This window comes from Entelurus aequoreus, linkage group LG18 (genome assembly GCF_033978785.1).
Source record: "Entelurus aequoreus isolate RoL-2023_Sb linkage group LG18, RoL_Eaeq_v1.1, whole genome shotgun sequence".
Classification (NCBI taxonomy): Eukaryota; Metazoa; Chordata; class Actinopteri; order Syngnathiformes; family Syngnathidae; genus Entelurus; species Entelurus aequoreus.
Window position 1 is genome coordinate 48,630,517 of NC_084748.1, and position 21,221 is coordinate 48,651,737.

General features: G+C 38.5%; 1 protein-coding gene across 5 annotated transcripts in view; it reads left to right on the plus strand.

The window, feature by feature from the left end:
• LOC133634216 (RNA binding protein fox-1 homolog 2-like) overlaps positions 1–21,221 on the plus strand; it is a 144,749-nt gene that overhangs the window by 86,819 nt on the left and 36,709 nt on the right. For 4 of the 5 annotated variants that reach the window (XR_009821912.1, XM_062027315.1, XM_062027317.1 and 1 more), the window contains 4 exons: positions 876–1,067; positions 4,070–4,228; positions 5,802–5,855; positions 5,926–6,018. Coding sequence is in view for 4 of the 5 variants with exons in the window: in XM_062027315.1 (XP_061883299.1) it covers positions 876–1,067; positions 4,070–4,228; positions 5,802–5,855; positions 5,926–6,018 (498 nt within the window). In the remaining variant the exon portion in view is untranslated. The remainder of the gene's footprint in view (positions 1–875; positions 1,068–4,069; positions 4,229–5,801; positions 5,856–5,925; positions 6,019–21,221) is intronic. The other variant, XM_062027316.1, reaches the window with a different exon arrangement.

A 21,221-nucleotide genomic window follows, 5' to 3' on the forward strand; every position in this document is an offset into this window, starting at 1 on the left:
CAAGTATGACGCTATCAAGCGCCATTCATTCAAAACTCGCGGGCCGCACTAACATCAAATTTCCATGTTATAGTGCGTGCCGGTGCGTGTGTCAGAGACCCCTGGTTAACATAGCACAAAGCAATTTAAGCTTTGTATGCGGTGTTTTTCATTTTAAATTTTTTTTTTTTTTTTGTGGCTCCCATTATTTTCTTTAATTTGTGAAACTTGCCAAAATGGCTCTTTGAGTGGTAAAGGTTGCCGACCCCTGATGTAGGGTAACACCATGTGACCATGTAGGGTAACACCATGTGACCATGTAGTAACTCCATGTGACCATGTAGGGTAACACCATGTGACCACGTAGGGAAACACCATGTGACCATGTAGGGTAACACCATGTGACCCTGTAGGGTAACACCATGTGACCATGTAGTAACTCCATGTGACCATGTAGGGTAACACCATGTGACCACGTAGGGAAACATAATGTGACCATGTAGGGTAACACCATGTGACCATGTAGTAACACCATGTGACCATGTAGGGTAATACCATGTGACCACGTAGGGCAACATAATGTGACCACGTAGGGCAACACCATGTGACCCTGTAGGGTAACACCATGTGACCACGAAGGGTAACACCATGTGACCACGTAGGGTAACACCATGTAGGGTAACACCATGTGACTATGTAGGGTAACACCATGTAGGGTAACACCATGTGACTATGTAGGGTAACACCCCTGCAGCCTTAGCGTGTGTGTCTGCATTGTGGTAACTTCCAGCGAGTGTACTCCCCACTATGTACACTATGTGACCCTCAATAATGGGTGGGTGTAGAGTCATGCTGGGTGTGGAGAGGCACACACTGATCCTGCGTTCTCCCCACAGGGCTCTCAGGATGCTACTTCTGGTCAAGAGGGTCTTGTACCTCCACCCTTCTCCACCTTCCCCCCACCGCCGCCGCCACCCCCACAGAACGGCCTCGCGCTGGACTACGCCGCCAGCCTGTACGCGGCGGGTGCGGTCCAGGGTCCCGTGGAGGCCGGCGGAGCAGCCATCAGCATCGCCAACGCTGGCCAGGTGAGTGGCAGCCTTCTTCTCCACACCCGAGATCCCTTCCCCATCAACAACGATGCTAATCCAGCAGACTTTGTGAGGGACAACGACGATTACTTTGGGAACCAATTGTGATCCAGAACCTTAAATATCTGACTTATTGTGTAGAAATAACTACAAAAGTACACTTATTCACTAACTGTGTTACACAGGCTAATTGGGAACAGGTGGGTGCCATGATTGGGTATAAAAGTAGATTCCATGAAATTCTCAGTCATTCACAAACAAGGATGGGGCGAGGGTCACCACTTTGTCAACAAATGCCTGAGCAAATTGTTGAACAGTTTAAGAACAACCTTTCTCAAGCAGCTATTGCAAGGAATTGAGGGATTTCACCATCTACGCTCCGTAATATCATCAAAGGGTTCAGAGAATGTGGAGAAATCACTGCACGTAAGCAGCTAAGCCTGTGACCTTCCATCCCTCAGGCTGTACTGCATCAACAAGCCACATCAGTGTGTAAAGGATATCACCACATGGAACACTTCAGAAACACACTGTCAGTAACTACAGTTGGTCGCTACATCTGTAAGTGCAAGTTAAAACTCTCCTATGCAAGGCCAAAACCGTTTTATCAACAACACCCAGAAACGCCGTCGGCTTCGCTGGGCCTGAGCTCATCTAAGATGGACTGATACGAAGTGGAAAAGTGTTCTGTGGTCTGACGAGTCCACATTTCAAATTGTTTTTGGAAACTGTGGACGTCGTGTCCTCCGGACCAAAGAGGAAAAGAACCATCCGGATTGTTCTAGGTGCAAAGTGTAAAAGGCAGCATGTGTGATGGTATGGGGGTGTATTAGTGGCCAAGACATGGGTAACTTACACATCTGTGAAGGCACCATTAATGCTGAAAGGTACATACAGCTTTTGGAGCAACATATGTTGCCATCCAAGCAACGTTACCATGGACGCCCCTGCTTATTTCAGCAAGACAATGCCAAGCCACGTGTTACATCAACGTGGCTTCATAGTAAAAGAGTGCTGGTACTAGACTGGCCTGCCTGTAGTCCAGACATTGAAAATGTGTGGCACCTAAAATAGCAGAAGGGAGACCCCCGGACTGTTGAACAACTTAAGCTGTACATCAAGCAAGAATGGGAAAGAATTCCACTTCAAAAATGTGTCTCCTCACTTTCCAAACCTTTACCGAGTGTTGTTAAAAGGAAAGGCCATGTAACACAGTGGTGAACATGCCCTTTCCCAACTACTTTGGCACGTGTTGCAGCCATGACATTCTTAGTGAATTATTTTTTGCAAAAAATAAAATAAAGTTTATGAGTTTGAACATCAAATATGTTGTCTTTGTAGCATATTCAACTGAATATGGCTTGAAAAGGATTTGCAAATCATTGTATTCCGTTTATATTTACATCTAACACAATTTCCCGACTCATATGGAAACGGGGTTTGTAGTTGAAAACGTGTGTATGCTCGTACAACACTTAGAACCTTTAATGTGGAATTAAATGATGGAATTGATGAAGCAAAGAAATCAAACATGCAATTCAGTTTAAGAGTGTTCAAACTACAAGTGTTCACAAAGTACACACAACAAGAATTACTTCAACCTTTTTAGATTATAAATGTATTTAATTTAATTTAAAGGCCTACTGAAATGATTTTTTTTAATTCAAACGGGAATAGCAGATCCATTCTATGTGTCATACTTGATCATTTCGCGATATTGCCATATTTTTGCTGAAAGGATTTAGTAGAGAAAATCGACGATAAAGTTCGCAACTTTTGCTCGCTGATAAAAAAAAAGCCTTGCCTGTAGCGGAAGTAGCGTGACGTCACAGGAGCTAGTATTCCTCACAATTCCCCGTTGTTTACAATGGAGCGAGAGAGATTCGGAGCGACAAAGCGACGATTACCCCATTAATTTGAGCGAGGATGAAAGATTCGTGGATGAGGAACATTAGAGTGAAGGACTAGAGTGCAGTGCAGGACGCATCTTTTTTCGCTCTGACCGTAACTTAGGTACAAGCTGGCTCATTGGATTCCACACTCTCTCCTTTTTCTATTGTGGATCACGGATTTGTATTTCAAACCACCTGGGATACTATATCCTCTTGAAAATGAGAGTCGAGAACGCGAAATGGACATTCGCAGTGACTTTTATCTCCATGACAATACATCGGTGACACACTTAGCTACTGAGCTAACATGATAGCATCGTTCTCAACTGCAGATAGAAACAAAATAAATAAACCCCTGACTGGAAGGATAGACAGAAGATCAACAATACTATAAAACCATGGACATGTAACTACACGGTTACATCAACAGCCGTGCTCACCTGCGTTCCAGCGATCGACGGCGCGACGAAGGACTTCACCCGTCATCGACGAAGCTCTTTAGCATGAGCTAACGTGATAGCATCGTTCTCAAATGCAGATAGAAACAAAAGAAATAAACCCCTGACTGGAAGGATAGACAGATGATCAACAATACTATTAAACCATGGACATGTAACTACACGGTTTAAAATTCTCAGCCTGGTAAGACTTAACAATGCTGTTGCTAACGACGCTAAGGCTAATTTAGCAACTTAGCAACCGGACCTCACAGAACTATGATAAAAACATTAGCGCTCCACCTACGCCAGCCAGCCCTCATCTTCCCATCAACAGCCGTGCTCACCTGCGTTCCAGCGATCGACGGCGCGACGAAGGACTTCACCCGTGGGTTTGGCGGCAAGCATCAGCTTGGCGTCTGCTAAGTAAGAAGTCCTTGTTGTGTTGCTGCAGCCAGCCGCTAATACACCGATCGATCCCACCTACAACGTTCTTCTTTGCAGCCTCCATTGTTCATTAAACAACAAATATTATTTTAGTTTGACTGAGATTGAAAGAAAGTCTGTTATTGTCAAAGCATCTTTTTCATTTGTTGTTGTTATTATCTTGTGTGTTGTCTCCTGACACCTTCATCATTAGTGTCTGACTTTGTGTTTGTTTACCCCCCAGCAGTCAGATGTCTCCTCCCAGCTCGATGGCCAGTCGGGCCCTGGAGGCGGCGGCGGGAGCATCGGCGATGATTCAGACGCCAAGGGGGCCCCCAAGCGCCTCCACGTGTCCAACATTCCCTTCCGCTTCCGAGACCCCGACCTGCGGCAGATGTTTGGGGTAAGCACATTTGATTGTTCATCTCCGCTGCAAACTCCTGATGTGCGGCTAGAAAAGATTGTCCTCTTGGGCATGGAAGTTGTAGTAAAATGTGCTGGAGGTGCACACCTGTAGGAGACATACCGCACAGGTGTCAAACTCAAGGCCCGCCACATCATTGTATCTGGCCCGCAAACACCTGGAAATTATATGTACTTCATATTTTCTCACTAAATGTAATAGATTTTTTTTCATTTTGACAGAAAAATATATGTACTGCTTGAAAAAGCATACCTTTTAAACTTGAATAGTAATCCAATATTGCAACACATATTACAGAATATGATCATACTTTCCAAACATGTTTTAGTATAAATAAAACATCTGCTTGACTTATGATTTTACAGCAAACTACCCATCAAATTAATAAAAAAGTATGTTCTTTATAGCAGTGGTCCCCAACCTTTTTGTAGCTGCGGACCGGTCAACGCTTGAAAATTTGTCCCACGGACCGGGGGGGGGGTTTAAGGCGGGGGGTGTATTTAAAAAAAAATTATTTTTATTTATTTTTATTTTTTTTACATAAATAAATACAATCATGTGTGCTTACGGACTGTATCCCTGCAGACTGTATTGATTTATATTGATATATAATGTATATATTGTGATTTTTATGTTGATTTCATTAAAAAAAAAAAAAAAAAAAAAATATTATTATTATTATTTTATTTTTTAAATTTCTTGTGCGGCCCGGTACCAATCGGTCCGCGGCCCGGTGGTTGGGGACCACTGCTTTACAGCATATTACTGTAAATAGAAAAAAAACTAGCAGTTTTTTCAAACTACCAGTTTTTTTGGGTTTATAGGGTTATATATTGTGCGGTAAAGCTTGGCAACTTGAGGGTTCCAGGTTCGATCCCCACTTCCGCCGTCCTAGTCACTGCCGTTGTGTCCTTGAGCAAGACACTTGACCCACCTGCTCCCAGTGTCACCCACACTGCTTTAAATGTCACTTAGATATTGGCTTTCACTATGTAAAAGCGCTTTGAGTCACTAGAGAAAAGCGCTATATAAAATATAATTCACTTGACTGAGCTGCCAGCTTTTGACTGTAAAATCTAGGGTTGTTGTTTTTAACGGTGTATTACTGTAAATGGAAAGTTTTTACTGTAAAATGTAAAAAATAAAACACTATTTTACAGTAAAATTGTGTAAATGTAAAGTTTTTACTGTAAAATGTTGTGAAAAATAAAACACTATATTACAGTAAAATTGAGTAAATTTGAAGCTTTTGCTGTAAAAGGTTGTCCATCCATCCATCCATCCATCCATCTTCTTCCGCGTATCCTATTTTACAGTAAAATTGTGTAAATGTAAAGTTTTTACTGTAAAATGGGCAGCCTAGTTTAACGATTGATATGATTAATAACGAAGTAAAATTCCTACATTATTTGGCGTTACAAGTGATGGCAGCCATAACTGCCGTGTGGCCCTCAATGAAGACCACTTTGACATCCAGCCATGAACAACACTGACACCTTGTGGTCAAAGGCTGTACTTCCTCCTCTCTAACGGCTCCTCTCTTTTGCCGCAGCAATTTGGCAAGATCCTGGACGTGGAGATCATTTTCAACGAGAGGGGCTCCAAGGTAGGAAGGCTGTGCGTGTCGAAATGAGTTTAAAGTACAAAAATGACTCCTCTCCTCTCCTCTCTCCCAGGGCTTTGGTTTCGTGACGTTCGAGACCAGTGCAGAAGCGGAGGGTGCCAGGGAGAAGCTGCACGGTACTCTGGTGGAAGGACGTAAGATCGAGGTATGGCACTCACCACACCTCCTTCTTTTCAATCCATAGGGCTGCACGATTCATCCACGTCAAGGTTTTAAGTAGTGCGCTAAATTAGTTTTTATTTCCCTCTGCTAGGGTTGTACGGTATACCGGTACCAGCATAGTACCACGATACTAATGAATCCTATACGGTACTATACCGCCTCTAAAAAGTACCGGTCCCCCAGGCCCCTTTTTTTTTAACGCCGCTTCGTCGTCACATCGTGACATTGCTGGTTTTAGGAGCAGAGGAGCATGTTCGGCAGCGCACACACACCGAGTACTTACAAGCAGACACAGTGTGTGGACAGAAAAGGGAGAATGGATGCATTTTGGTGTAAAAAGTCAAGATAAAGGTGAAGTTATAACACTGAAACACCCTCAGGAAGAGGTGCTTTAAGACATGGCTAGCTAGCTAGCGGCTAACGTCCATCCGCAGTGTTTTAGCTACTTCTAAATCACTACTTGTGATTTAGGGCTATATAAATAAACGTTGATTGATTGATTGATTGATAATCCTTGTGATTTAGGGCTATATAAATAAACATTGATTGATTGATTGATTGATAATCCTCATCTCCATGGTGACAAATAAAGTATGTTTCTTACAAGTACCGTTATCACTGGAGGACAAGGACTAGCTAAACATGCTTCACTACACAACGTAGGAGGATACAATAGCTCACCGCCGTCACAATGTAAACAAACGCCATGGGTGGATCTACACCTGACATCCACTGTAATGATACCAAGTACAAGAGCGTATCTAGTCGATACTGCTATGATTACATTGATATTTTTTATCGTCCAAAAAATATTTTTTCTTTTAAAAATGTATATTATGTTTATAAAGTCAGTAAATACGTCCCTGGACACATGAGGACTTTGAATAGGACCAATGTATGATCCTGTAACTACTTGGTATCGGATCGATACCCAAATGTGTGGTATCATCTAAAACTAAAGTATCAAAGAAGAGAAGATAAGTGATTATTACATTTGAACAGAAGTGTAGATAGAACAAATAAGCAGATATTAACAGTAAATGAACAAGTAGATGAATAATCCATTTTTTACAGTTTGTCCCTCATAATGTGTACAAAATAATAGGTGTATAAATGACACAATATGTTACTGCAGACTAATTAGGAGTCTTTGTTTGTTTACTTACTACTAAAAGACAAGTTGTCTATTTTATTTAAGGACTAAATGACAATAATAAACACATGTTTCATTTTTTGTTACAATAAATACAATAATGACATTTTTTGTGGTCCCCTTTATTTGGAAAAGTATCGAAATACATTGTGGTACCGGTACCAAAACATTGGTATGGGGACCACCCTACTCTCTGCCGTCGCCGGCATTTGAGTGACAGACACGTTGGCTCCAAACAGGGAGAAGGAGGTCTCACTCTGCACAAGCGCGCTCATTTAACAGTAGAATTAAGTGAACGCAGTGAGCCCTCTTTTCAGTCATTCACAATCTTTGTCGCCGACACAGAAGACGTGAGAAGTGACACGAGTCAGGAGGAAGCAATGCGAGTACCACGCCAAAATATTTCAGCTTCAAACTGGATGGGCAATACGAGCCCATCAACACTAGCGAGAATGTCGTGTGCAGTGTTTCCCAGAAACTGCCAAGATACCTGTGGCGGTGGGGGCGTGGCTATGGGCGTGGTCACCGTGACATCATCGAGTAATTTGCATAATTTACTACAATGATATGATGTTCTCTAAAAAGGCTCAAAAAATGTATACTTGCTAATTAATAATAACAGTTTTGTTTTAAACGTCCATCCACCCATTTTACAATATAATTACAAGACTTTATGTACATATTTATATACAGATTTGAACAATAAGTTATTCACTGAAATATATTTATTAATTGTGGTTCTTACAAAAAATATATCTTATAAAATATAAAAGCTAAAATGTCTCTTAAAGCTCTGCCCCTTTAATTAGTGCATACTAAATCATTTAACTTTAGCCTACTACTACAAGCATATTATTTACCAGCAACATAAAGTGAAACAGAGATAAACAGAAAACAGTAGTGGTCAAATACAAATAAGGCAACAAGAGAAGTATCCTACACTTCTCTTTTGTAAAGTAAATGTGAACAGCCGATACGGGCATCTACATCAACTATATGATTTGCCTGAGAAGCTGGACAGGACAAAAAATTAATTTATTTTTTTATTTTTTTTATTTTTTATTTGTGGCGGACGTAATTCTTTCGTGGCGGGCCGCCACAAATAAATGAATGCGTGGGAAAAAAACTGGCGGCTCAGGTGCCAAAATTCTACTGTCAAATTGCAGTTTTTTTTTTATATACAGTAAAAAAACAAATGTACATTTTACAGTAAAATTCTGGCAACTGAGCCGCATTTTTTCTTACCATAAAAACAGCCGTACTGTTTTTTCCATTTCCAGTAATATAGTCTACATTCTGAGGGGCAATTATTGCAACTTACCATGTATTTTTGTTACATTTTAGTTTAAAAAAAATCTACTAATAAAATGCATTAAAAAAAAATGGTGTAATAACAATATTATCATCAATAATTAGTGTCAAAATTGCATCGTTTTCACATTGCATGACATCTTTTTGCTCTTTTTTATTTATTTATTTACATTTTTACGGGTTTTTTCCCTGCAATATAGTGTGGGCCTTTTCCTGCAGGAAAATAATAATGGTAATGATAATAAGAATAGTAATAATATTAGCATAGTGTAGTTGCACAACCTCCGCTAGCTTTAAAAATGTTGCTTTACCAAAATATTAGTGTTCAGTTGTACTTTTAACAGTGTTTCTTATTGTACATGTTATCATTTTTCAAATTCATCAGTTAATTTTGTTTATTTTATTTTTTAAGTGACTACTTAGTTTATATTTTTATTTCGAGAGCTTTTAATACTTTGGATCAGGGGTGTCCAAACCTTTTGTAAAATATTATCATTAATAATTAGTGTCAAAATTGCATCGTTTTCACATTGCATGACATCTTTTTGCTCTTTTTTAATTTATTTATTTACATTTTTACGGGTTTTTTCCCCAGCAATATAGTGTGGGCCTTTTCCTGCAGGAAAATAATAATGGTAATGATAATAAGAATAGTAATAATATTAGCATTGTGTAGTTGCACAACCTCCGCTAGCTTTAAAAATGTTGCTTTACCAAAATATTAGTGTTCAGTTGTGCTTTTAACAGTGTTTCTTATTGTACATGTTATCATTTTTCAAATTCATCAGTTAATTTTGATTATTTTACTTTTTAAGTGACTACTTAGTTTATATTTTTATTTCGAATGTTTTTAATACTTTGGATCAGGGGTGTCCAAACCTTTTGTAAAATATTATCATTAATAATTAGTGTCAAAATTGCATCGTTTTCACATTGCATGACATCTTTTTGCTCTTTTCTTTCTTTATTTATTTACATTTTTACGGGTTTTTCCCAGCAATATAGTGTGCGCCTTTTCCTGCAGGAAAATAATAATGGTAATGATAATAAGAATAGTAATAATATTAGCATTGTGTAGTTGCACAACCTCCGCTAGCTTTAAAAATGTTGCTTTACCAAAATATTAGTGTTCAGTTGTACTTTTAACAGTGTTTCTTATTGTACATGTTATCATTTTTCAAATTCATCAGTTAATAGTGTTTTGTTTATTATTTTTTAAGTGACTACTTAGTTTATATTTTTATTTCGAGAGCTTTTAATACTTTGGATCAGGGGTGTCCAAACCTTTTGTAAAATATTATCATTAATAATTAGTGTCAAAATTGTATAGTTTTCACATTGCATGACATCTTTTTGCTCTTTTTTTATTTATTTATTTACATTTTTACGGGTTTTTCCCCAGCAATATAGTGTGCGCCTTTTCCTGCAGGAAAATAATAATGGTAATGATAAAAACAATAGTAATGATATTAGCATTGTGTAGTTGCACAACCTCCGCTAGCTTTAAAAATGTTGCTTTACCAAAATATTAGTGTTCAGTTGTGCTTTTAACAGTGTTTCTTATTGTACATGTTATCATTTTTCAAATTCATCAGTTAATTTTGTTTATTTTATTTTTTAAGTGACTACTTCGTTTATATTTTTGTTTCATATTTTATTTCGAGAGCTTTTAATATTTTGAATTAGGGGTGTCCAAACCTTTTGTAAAATATTATCATTAATAATTAGTGTCAAAATTGCATCGTTTTCACATTGCATGACATCTTTTTGCTCTTTTTTTATTTATTTATTTACATTTTTTACGGGTTTTTTCCCTGCAATATAGTGTGGGCCTTTTCCTGCAGGAAAATAATAATGGTAATGATAATAACAATAGTAATGATATTAGCATTGTGTAGTTGCACAACCTCCGCTAGCTTTAAAAATGTTGCTTTACCAAAATATTAGTGTTCAGTTGTGCTTTTAACAGTGTTTCTTATTGTAGATGTTATCATTTTTCAAATTCATCAGTTAATTTTGTTTATTTTATTTTTTAAGTGACTACTTAGTTTATATTTTTATTTCGAGAGCTTTTAATACTTTGGATCAGGGGTGTCCAAACCTTTTGTAAAATATTATCATTAATAATTAGTGTCAAAATTGCATCGTTTTCACATTGCATGACATCTTTTTGCTCTTTTTTTATTTATTTATTTACATTTTTACGGGTTTTTTTCCCCAGCAATATAGTGTGGGCCTTTTCCTGCAGGAAAATAATAATGGTAATGATAATAAGAATAGTAATAATATTAGCATTGTGTAGTTGCACAACCTCCGCTAGCTTTAAAAATGTTGCTTTACCAAAATATTAGTGTTCAGTTGTACTTTTAACAGTGTTTCTTATTGTAGATGTTATCATTTTTCAAATTCATCAGTTAATTTTGTTTATTTTATTTTTTAAGTGAATTTTTATTTCGAGAGCTTTTAATACTTTGGATCAGGGGTGTCCAAACCTTTTGTAAAATATTATCATTAATAATTAGTGTCAAAATTGCATCGTTTTCACATTGCATGACATCTTTTTGCTCTTTTTTTAATTTTTAAACATTTTTACGGGGTTTTTCCCTGCAATATAGTGTGCGCCTTTTCCTGCAGGAAAATAATAATGCTAAGGATAATAACAATAGTCTGCGATGAGGTGGCGACTTGTCCAGGGTGTCCCGAATGCAGCTGAGATAGGCTCCAGCGCACCCCCCCCCCATTAGTGTCCAAGACATGGGTAACTTACACATCTGTGAAGGCACCATTAATGCTGAAAGGTACATACAGCTTTTGGAACAACATATGCTAAGCGCCGTCTTTTTCATGGACGCCCCTGCTTATTTCAGTAAGACAATGCCAAGCCACATTCAGTACTTTCCTGGCCCGCCTGCAGTCCAGACCTGTCCCCCATTGAAAATGTGTGGCGCATTATGAAGCGTAAAATACGACAGCGGAGACCCCCGGATTGTTGAACGACTGAAACTCTACATAAAACAAGAACGGGAAAGAATTCCACTTTCATAGCTTCAACAATTACACTAGCGTTCAAAAGTTTGGGGTCACATGTAAATGTCCTTATTTTTGAAGTAAAAGCACTGTGCTTTTCAATGAAGATAACTTTAAACTAGTCTTAACTTGAAAGAAATACACTCTATACATTGCTAATGTGGTAAATGACTATTCTAGCTGCAAATGTCTGCTTTTTGGTGCAATATCTACATAGGCCCATTTCCAGCAACTATCACTCCAGTGTTCTAATGGTACAATGTGTTTGCTCATTGGCTCAAAAGGCTAATTGATGATTAGATTAGATGTTCACACATCTGAAAACTGTTTAGCTCGTTACAGAAGCTACAAAACTGACCTCCCTTTGAGCAGATTGAGTTTCTGGAGCATCACATTTGTGGGGTCAATTAAACGCTCAAAATGGCCAGAAAAAGAGAACTTTCATCTGAAACTCGACAGTCTATTCTTGTTCTTAGAAATGAAGGCTCAAACACTAAATTGTTTGGGTGACCCCAAACTTTTGTAGTTTCCTCAGTTCCCAAACGTTTACTGCGTGTTGTTAAAAGGAAAGGCCATGTAACACAGTGGTGAACATGCCCTTTCCCAACTACTTTGGCACGAAATTCTAAGTGAATTATTATTTGCAAAAAAATAAATAAAGTTTATGACTTTGAACATGAAATATGTTGTCTTTGTAGCATATTCAACTGAATATGGCTTGAAAATGATTTGCAAATCATTGTATTCCGTTTATATTTACATCTAACACCATTTCCCAACTCATATGGAAACGGGGTTTGTATGTTGACAGTCCAAAAGTAACGTGTCGTCCTTCACTCCTTATTTCTGCCTTTTTTTAATGCATTATTACGTGTAAAATATAAAAAATGGCCCCCCCAATCGTGCAGCCCTAAGCAGGCGGCGGCCACGTTCCTCCTTTCCTTCTCCCTCCATGTCCAAAAAGAATGAAAGGTTTTGGCTGTCATGTGCTCCATTTCTCTAAACCGCCTGGCTTCACCGGAGCATGGTTCGTGGGCGTGGACGCCACTTCCTGTTGACGCCTCGTCGTGGGGGTGGCATGTCCATTCAAAGCTGTGTGGTTTTGCAAAGCATGCTGGGTAGAGAGGCAGGCATGGCCCGGGGCGGGGGGGGGGGGGGGCTTTTTTCCTCAACAAGCATGGAGGATCTTTTTGTTTTGATGTGTTTATTATTAGCCCCCCTGCACAGTTTTCCCATCATCACTCCATCTTGAACCACGATGAGTGGTCTTTATTGTGTTCTGCTCCAGCACTTGTTAGACTTTTGGGGGAAACAAAGTGTCTTTAAGAGTTTCATGTATGCTGCATGGATGCCTCATGTAATCAGATGGTGTTTATCAGCGTGTAAAGAGACGTGTGTGTGTGTGTGTGTGTGTGTGTGTGTGTGTGTGTGTGTGTGTGTGTGTGTGTGTGTGTGTGTGTGTGTGTGTGTGTGTGTGTGTGTGTGTGTGCGTGTGCATGACAAGGTTATTTTTAAAGTAGCAGTAGAGTGGATAAACAAGTTGCCTCTATATTGGAACTATTATTATTAGGGATGTCCGATAACATCGGCCTGCTGATATTATCGGCCGATAAATGCGTTAAAATGTAATATCGGAATTTATCGGTATCGTTTTTTTTATTATCTGTATCGGTTTTGTTTTTTTTTTAATTTAATTTTTTTTAATTAAATCAACATAAAAAACACAAGATACACTTACAATTAGTGCACCAACCCAAAAAACCTCCCTCCCCCATTTCTTTCTGTTATCAATATTCTGCTTCCTACATTATATATCAATACAGTCTGCAAGGGATACAGTCCGTAAGCACACATGATTGTGCGTGCTGCTGCTCCACTAATAGTACTAACCTTTAACAGTTCATTTTACTCATTTTCATTCATTACTAGTTTCTATGTAACTGTTTTTATATTGTTTTACTTTCTTTTTTATTCAAGAAAATGTTTTTAATTTAGTTATCTTATTTTATTTTATTTATTTTTTAAATTACCTTATCTTCACAATACATGGTTGTCCAAATTAGGCATAATAATGTGTTAATTCCACGACTGTATATATCGGCTGATATCGGTATCGGTTGATACCGGTATCGGTAATTAAAGAGTTGGACAATATCGGATATCGGCAAAAAGCCATTATCGGACATCCCTAATTATTATATTTATCAGATATATGACAACAAAAGACTTACACGGTTTGCCAATAAGTGGATATGATCAAAATAGTATCATTCCCGAGTCATTGTGAGAGATAACGAGGAACCACAGATCCCTTCCCCATCAACGACGACGCGAATCAAGCAGACTTTGCGAGAGACAACGACGATTACTTTGGGGACAAATTGTGATCCAGAACCTTATATTTTTGAGCCCGAACACAAGGAGGATGAGGACTAAGTTTTAGAAGCTGAATGATGGATGGAGCTTCATTGAGACATTATAGCATTAGCAACATTGCTAGGTGCTAAACATACAAACTAACCATAACAAACCATAAAAAAAACCCCACTTCCTGTAATATTTCCACTCTCGCTGGGATGTCGACCGACGGGACGCTCGCATAATTCCGTTTAGATGAAGATTCAATCGCAATCCTCACAAAAGGTTAAAAAAAGTTTCCGCCATCTTATTGTGTCAACAATAGCAGCGTAAGCTAGCGTTAGCTCACTGTTATGAATGCGCGACAAAGATAGTCCGTCTGCGTTAGCGCTTATAATAACAATATCACTCATATTTGGTTCATTTTCCTTATATTTTTGAGCCCGAACACAAAGAGGATGAGCAATACGTTTTAGAAGCCGAATGATGGATGGAGCTTCATTGAGGCAATATAGCATTAGCAGCATTGCTAGGTGCTAAACACACAAACTAACCATAATAAACCGCAATGAAACAAACACGACGGGATGCTCACATAATTCCGTTTGGACGAAGAATCAATCGCAACCCTCACATCTTATAGTGTCAACAATAGCAGCGTAAGCTAGCATTAGCTCACTGCTATCAATGCGCAAACAAAATAGTCCGTCTGCGTTAGCGCTTATAATAACAATATCACTCATATTTGGTTAATTTTCCTTTATATTTTTGAGCCCGAACACAAAGAGGATGAGCAATACATTTTAGAAGCTGAATGATGGATGGAGCTTCATTGAGGCAATATAGCATTAGCATCATTGCTAGGTGCTAAACACACAAACTAACCATAATAAACCGTAATGAAACAAACACGACGGGATGCTCACATAATTCCGTTTAGACGAAGAATCAATCGCAACCCTCACATCTTATAGTGTCAACAATAGCAGCGTAAGCTAGCATTAGCTCACTGCTATCAATGCGCAAACAAAATAGTCCGTCTGCGTTAGCGCTTATAATAACAATATCACTCATATTTGGTTAATTTTCCTTTATATTTTTGAGCCCGAACACAAAGAGGATGAGCAATACATTTTAGAAGCTGAATGATGGATGGAGCTTCATTGAGGCAATATAGCATTAGCATCATTGCTAGGTGCTAAACACACAAACTAACCATAATAAACCGTAATGAAACAAACACGACGGGATGCTCACATAATTCCGTTTAGACGAAGAATCAATCGCAACCCTCACATCTTATAGTGTCAACAATAGCAGCGTAAGCTAGCATTAGCTCACTGCTATCAATGCGCAAACAAAATAGTCCGTCTGCGTTAGCGCTTATAATAACAATATCACTCATATTTGGTTCATTTTCCTTTATATTTTTTGAGCCCGAACACAAAGAGGATGAGCAATACGTTTTAGAAGCCGAATGATGGATGGAGCTTCATTGAGGCAATATAGCATTAGCAGCATTGCTAGGTGCTAAACACACAAACTAACCATAATAAACCGTAATGAAACAAACACGACGGGATGCTCACATAATTCCGTTTAGACGAAGAATCAATCGCAACCCTCACATCTTATAGTGTCAACAATAGCAGCGTAAGCTAGCATTAGCTCACTGCTATCAATGCGCAAATAAAATAGTCGGTCTGCGTTAGCGCCTATAATAACAATATCACTTATATTTGGTTCATTTCCTTTATATTTTTGAGCCCGAACACAAAGAGGATGAGCAATACGTTTTAGAAGCCGAATGATGGATGAAGCTTTATAGAGACATTATAGCATTAGCAGCATTGCTAGGTGCTAAACACACAAACTAACCATAATAAACCGTAATGAAACAAACACGACGGGATGCTCACATAATTCCGTTTAGACGAAGAATCAATCGCAATCCTCACATCTTATAGTGTCAACAATAGCAGCGTAAGCTAGCATTAGCTCACTGCTATCAATGCGCAAACAAAATAGTCCGTCTGCGTTAGCGCTTATAATAACAATATCACTCATATTTGGTTCATTTTCCTTTATATTTTTTGAGCCCGAACACAAAGAGGATGAGCAATACATTTTAGAAGCCGATTGATGGATGTAGCTTTATAGAGACATTATAGCATTAGCAGCATTGCTAGGTGCTAAACACACAAACTAACCATAATAAACCGTAATGAAACAAACACGACGGGATGCTCACATAATTCCGTTTAGACGAAGAATTAATCGCAACCCTCACATCTTATAGTGTCAACAATAGCAGCGTAAGCTAGCATTAGCTCACTGCTATCAATGCGCAAATAAAATAGTCCGTCTGCGTTAGCGCTTATAATAACAATATCACTTATATTTGGTTCATTTTCCTTTATATTTTTTGAGCCCGAACACAAAGAGGATGAGCAATACATTTTAGAAGCTGAATGATGGATGGAGCTTCATTGAGGCAATATAGCATTAGCATCATTGCTAGGTGCTAAACACACAAACTAACCATAATAAACCGTAATGAAGCAAACACGACGGGATGCTCACATAATTCCGTTTAGACGAAGAATCAATCGCAACCCTCACATCTTATAGTGTCAACAATAGCAGCGTAAGCTAGCATTAGCTCACTGCTATCAATGCGCAAATAAAATAGTCCGTCTGCGTTAGCGCCTATAATAACAATATCACTTATATTTGGTTCATTTTCCTTTATATTTTTGAGCCCGAACACAAAGAGGATGAGCAATACATTTTAGAAGCCGAATGATGGATGTAGCTTTATTGAGACATTATAGCATTAGCATCATTGCTAGGTGCTAAACACACAAACTAACCATAATAAACCGTAATGAAACAAACACGACGGGATGCTCACATAATTCCGTTTAGACGAAGAATCAATCGCAACCCTCACATCTTATAGTGTCAACAATAGCAGCGTAAGCTAGCGTTAGCTCACTGCTATCAATGCGCAAACAAAATAGTCCGTCTGCGTTAGCGCCTATAATAACAATATCACTCATATTTGGTTCATTTTCCTTTATATTTTTGAGCCCGAACACAAAGAGGATGAGCAATACGTTTTAGAAGCTGAATGATGGATGGAGCTTCATTGAGGCAATATAGCATTAGCAGCATTGCTAGGTGCTAAACATACAAACTAACCATAATAAACCATAAAAAAAACACGTACTGTAATATTTCCACTCTCGCTGGGATGTCGACCGACGGGACGCTCACATAATTCCGTTTAGACGAAGACTCAATCGCAATCCTCATGAAGGGTTACAAAAAAGTTGCTGCCGCAACTAGCGTTGACCTTAAGCATGTAAGGTCAACTTGTTGTTCCACTCCACTCCACTGCTACTGTTAAAGGGCCGGCGTTGGGGAATGAGTCTGTCCAATGAAGCTTGAAGTGTTTGTGTTTTCGGGTCTGAAGGTGCTTTCACACCAGCTTGCATCCCCACAAAAACATCTCATCAACGGGTTTCATTCCTCGCATGAGCTTTAGCTTTAAGTGGCAAATGGCCGCCCCCGATCCAAAAGTTGACCATTTGCTGACTTACTGGTTGTTGCCGAGCTCCTCCGCATGTCCCGCCCGCACCGTGCTGAGTAGGGAACGATCCCGCCACAGGATCCTCGTCATGCCCTCTTTCCTCCTCTCACCTTGTTTCCTTTCCTTCCCTACGTCAGCTCTTCTCCACCGTGCCAGTCCGTCTGTCATCTGTCAGCGCATCCCACTTCCTGTCTGTCATGTGACCCGCGCCTCGCAGCAGAATGACGTTTAGCTCCGACATGTCTTTTCTTTTAATGTGGCGAGATGGTCCACGTAGGTGACATCACTTCCTCTCTAACGCTGCAAGGTTGTTATTATTATTCATTGTTTTCTTTTTCTTTGTGAATTTGGCTCATCTTTTCTTTCTTACATATATTTTCTCTATTTCCCCTGATGATTTTTGTATGTTGTTGTTGTTGTTGTTGTTGTTGTCAGTCTCCACGGTAACTGCTCGCGTGTCCTCACGCTGTTTCCCCGGCAACGGTAAGTTGTGTACATAGCTTCATCTTTTTGAATTAAAAACCCCCCTCACCCCATCCACCCCAAATTGAAAGGCAAACACGCACCCCAATGACGGCCCCGTGGGAGCTTGATTGATTGACAGATCCTGATTGGCTAATTCTGTGATTGTTTGGGGAGGTGGTGAATGAACGGATCCGGAGCATGGCGTAACGAAGGCCACCTGAATGTACTGCATCAACTGTAGCACTTGTGCATTCATACCGATCACCTCTAACTGCATTGGACTCTAGAGCTGTGTCTCCTGCATGGTTTACTCGCTCTCTCTCTCTCTCTACCTACTTGTGGGGCTGCACGATTAATCCACATCGAGCTTTCAATCAGTGCCATAACGTAACCGCTTTTTGCCCCGCTGTCTCGGTGAACGGAGAGCAGGGGGAGGGGGGGTCGGCTTTACGCACACAAAGTACAGACGGAGAGCTCCGCGACTTGCCGGCGAGAGGGAAAAATATGATTACATCGGCTTCAAAGCGCTCGGGCGATATGAGCCCATCAACACGGACGATACAAGCAAGGATGCCGCGATCACCCGATGGCAATACACAAAAAGACAACGTCTGACTTTCGTTTTTTTCCAACTAAAAAAATGCACTATACGATGTTCAATATTGATTTCAGTGAAAGACCTACTGAAATGACTTTTTTTTTATTTAAACGGGGATAGCAGATCCATTCTATGTGTCATACTTGATAATTTTGCGATATTTTTGCTGAAAGGATTTAGTAGAGAACATCGACGATAAAGTTTGCAACTTTTGGTCGCTGATAAAAAAAGCCTTGCCTGTACCGGAAGTAGCGTGACGTCACAGGTTGAAAGGCTCCTCACATTTCCACATTGTTTACACCAGCAGCGAGAGCGATTCGGACCGAGAAAGCGACGATTACCCCATTAATTTGAGCCAGGATGAAAGATTCGTGGATGAGGAACGTGAGAGTGAAGGACTAGAGTGCAGTGCAGGACGCATCTTTTTCCGCTCTGACCGTAACTTAGGTGCAAGCTGGCTCATTGGATTCCACACTCTCTCCTTTTTCTATTGTGGATCACGGATTTGTATTTCAAACCACCTGGGATACTATATCCTCTTGAAAATGAGAGTCGAGAACGCGAAATGGACATTCACAGTGACTTTTATCTCCACGACAATACATCGGCGAAGCACTTTAGCTACGGAGCTAACGTGATAGCATCGGGCTTAAATGCAGATAGAAACAAAATAAATAAACCCCTGACTGGAAGGATAGACAGAAGATCAACAATACTATTAAACCATGGACATGTAACTACACAGTTAATGCTTTCCAGCCTGGCGAAGCTTAACAATGCTGTTGCTAACGACGCCATTGAAGCTAACTTAGCAACGGGACCTCACAGAGCTATGATAAAAACATTAGCTATCCACCTACGCCAGCCAGCCCTCATCTGCTCATCAACACCCGTGCTCACCTGCGTTCTAGCGATCGACGGAGCGACGAAGGACTTCACCCGATCATCAATGCGGTCGGCGGCTAGCGCGTCTGCTATCCAAGTCAAAGTCCTCCTGGTTGTGTTGCTGCAGCCAGCCGCTAATACACCGATCCCACCTACAGCTTTCTTCTTTGCAGTCTTCATTGTTCATTAAACAAATTGCAACAGATTCACCAACACAGATGTCCAGAATACTGTGGACTTTTGAGATAAAAACAGAGCTTTTTGTATTGGATACAATGTGTCCCAATACTTCAGTTAAAAACAGTTAAAAAAAAAAAAAAAAGTTAAAAACAGTTTAAAGTCTCATGCTAGATTAAAAGCCAGTGAATAAAAATGGGTTTTAAGAAGGGTCTTAAAAGTAGCCAAAGAAGGGGCCAATAAACACTTAGGTATTATTTACATGTGAATAATATAAATACAGTCTATTATCCAGCATTATTCACATGTGAATAACATAAATACAGTCTATTATACAGCATTATTCACATGTGAATAATATAAATACAATCTATTATACAGCATTATTCACATGTGAATAATATAAATACAATCTATTATACAGCATTATTCACATGTGAATAATATAAATACAGTCTATTCTACAGCATTATTCACATGTGAATAATATAAATACAATCTATTATACAGCATTATTCACATGTGAATAATATAAATACAATCTATTATACAGCATTATTCACATGTGAATAATATAAATACAGTCTATTCTACAGCATTATTCACATGTGAATAATATAAATACAATCTATTATACAGCATTATTCACATGTGAATAATATAAATACAATCTATTATACAGCATTATTCACATGTGAATAATATAAATACAGTCTATTCTACAGCATTATTCACATGTGAATAATATAAATACAGTCTATTATACAGCATTATTCACATATAAATATAAATACAGTCTATTATACAGCATTATTCACATGTGAATAATATAAATAGTCTATTATACAGCATTATTCACATGTGAATAATATAAATACAGTCTATTATACAGCATTATTCACATGTGAATAATATAAATACAGTCTATTCTACAGCATTATTCACATGTGAATAACATAAATACAGTCTATTATACAGCATTATTCACATATAAATAATATAAATACAGTCTATTATACAGCATTATTCACATATAAATAATATAAATACAGTCTATTATACAGCATTATTCACATGTGAATAATATAAATAGTCTATTATACAGCATTATTCACATGTGAATAATATAAATACAGTCTACTATACAGCATTATTCACATGTGAATAACATAAATACAGTCTATTATACAGCATTATTCACATGTGAATAATATAAATACAGTCTATTCTACAGCATTATTCACATGTGAATAATATAAATACAGTCTATTATACAGCATTATTCACATATAAATATAAATACAGTCTATTATACAGCATTATTCACATGTGAATAATATAAATAGTCTATTATACAGCATTATTCACATGTGAATAATATAAATACAGTCTATTATACAGCATTATTCACATGTGAATAATATAAATACAGTCTATTCTACAGCATTATTCACATGTGAATAACATAAATACAGTCTATTATACAGCATTATTCACATATAAATAATATAAATACAGTCTATTATACAGCATTATTCACATATAAATAATATAAATACAGTCTATTATACAGCATTATTCACATGTGAATAATATAAATAGTCTATTATACAGCAT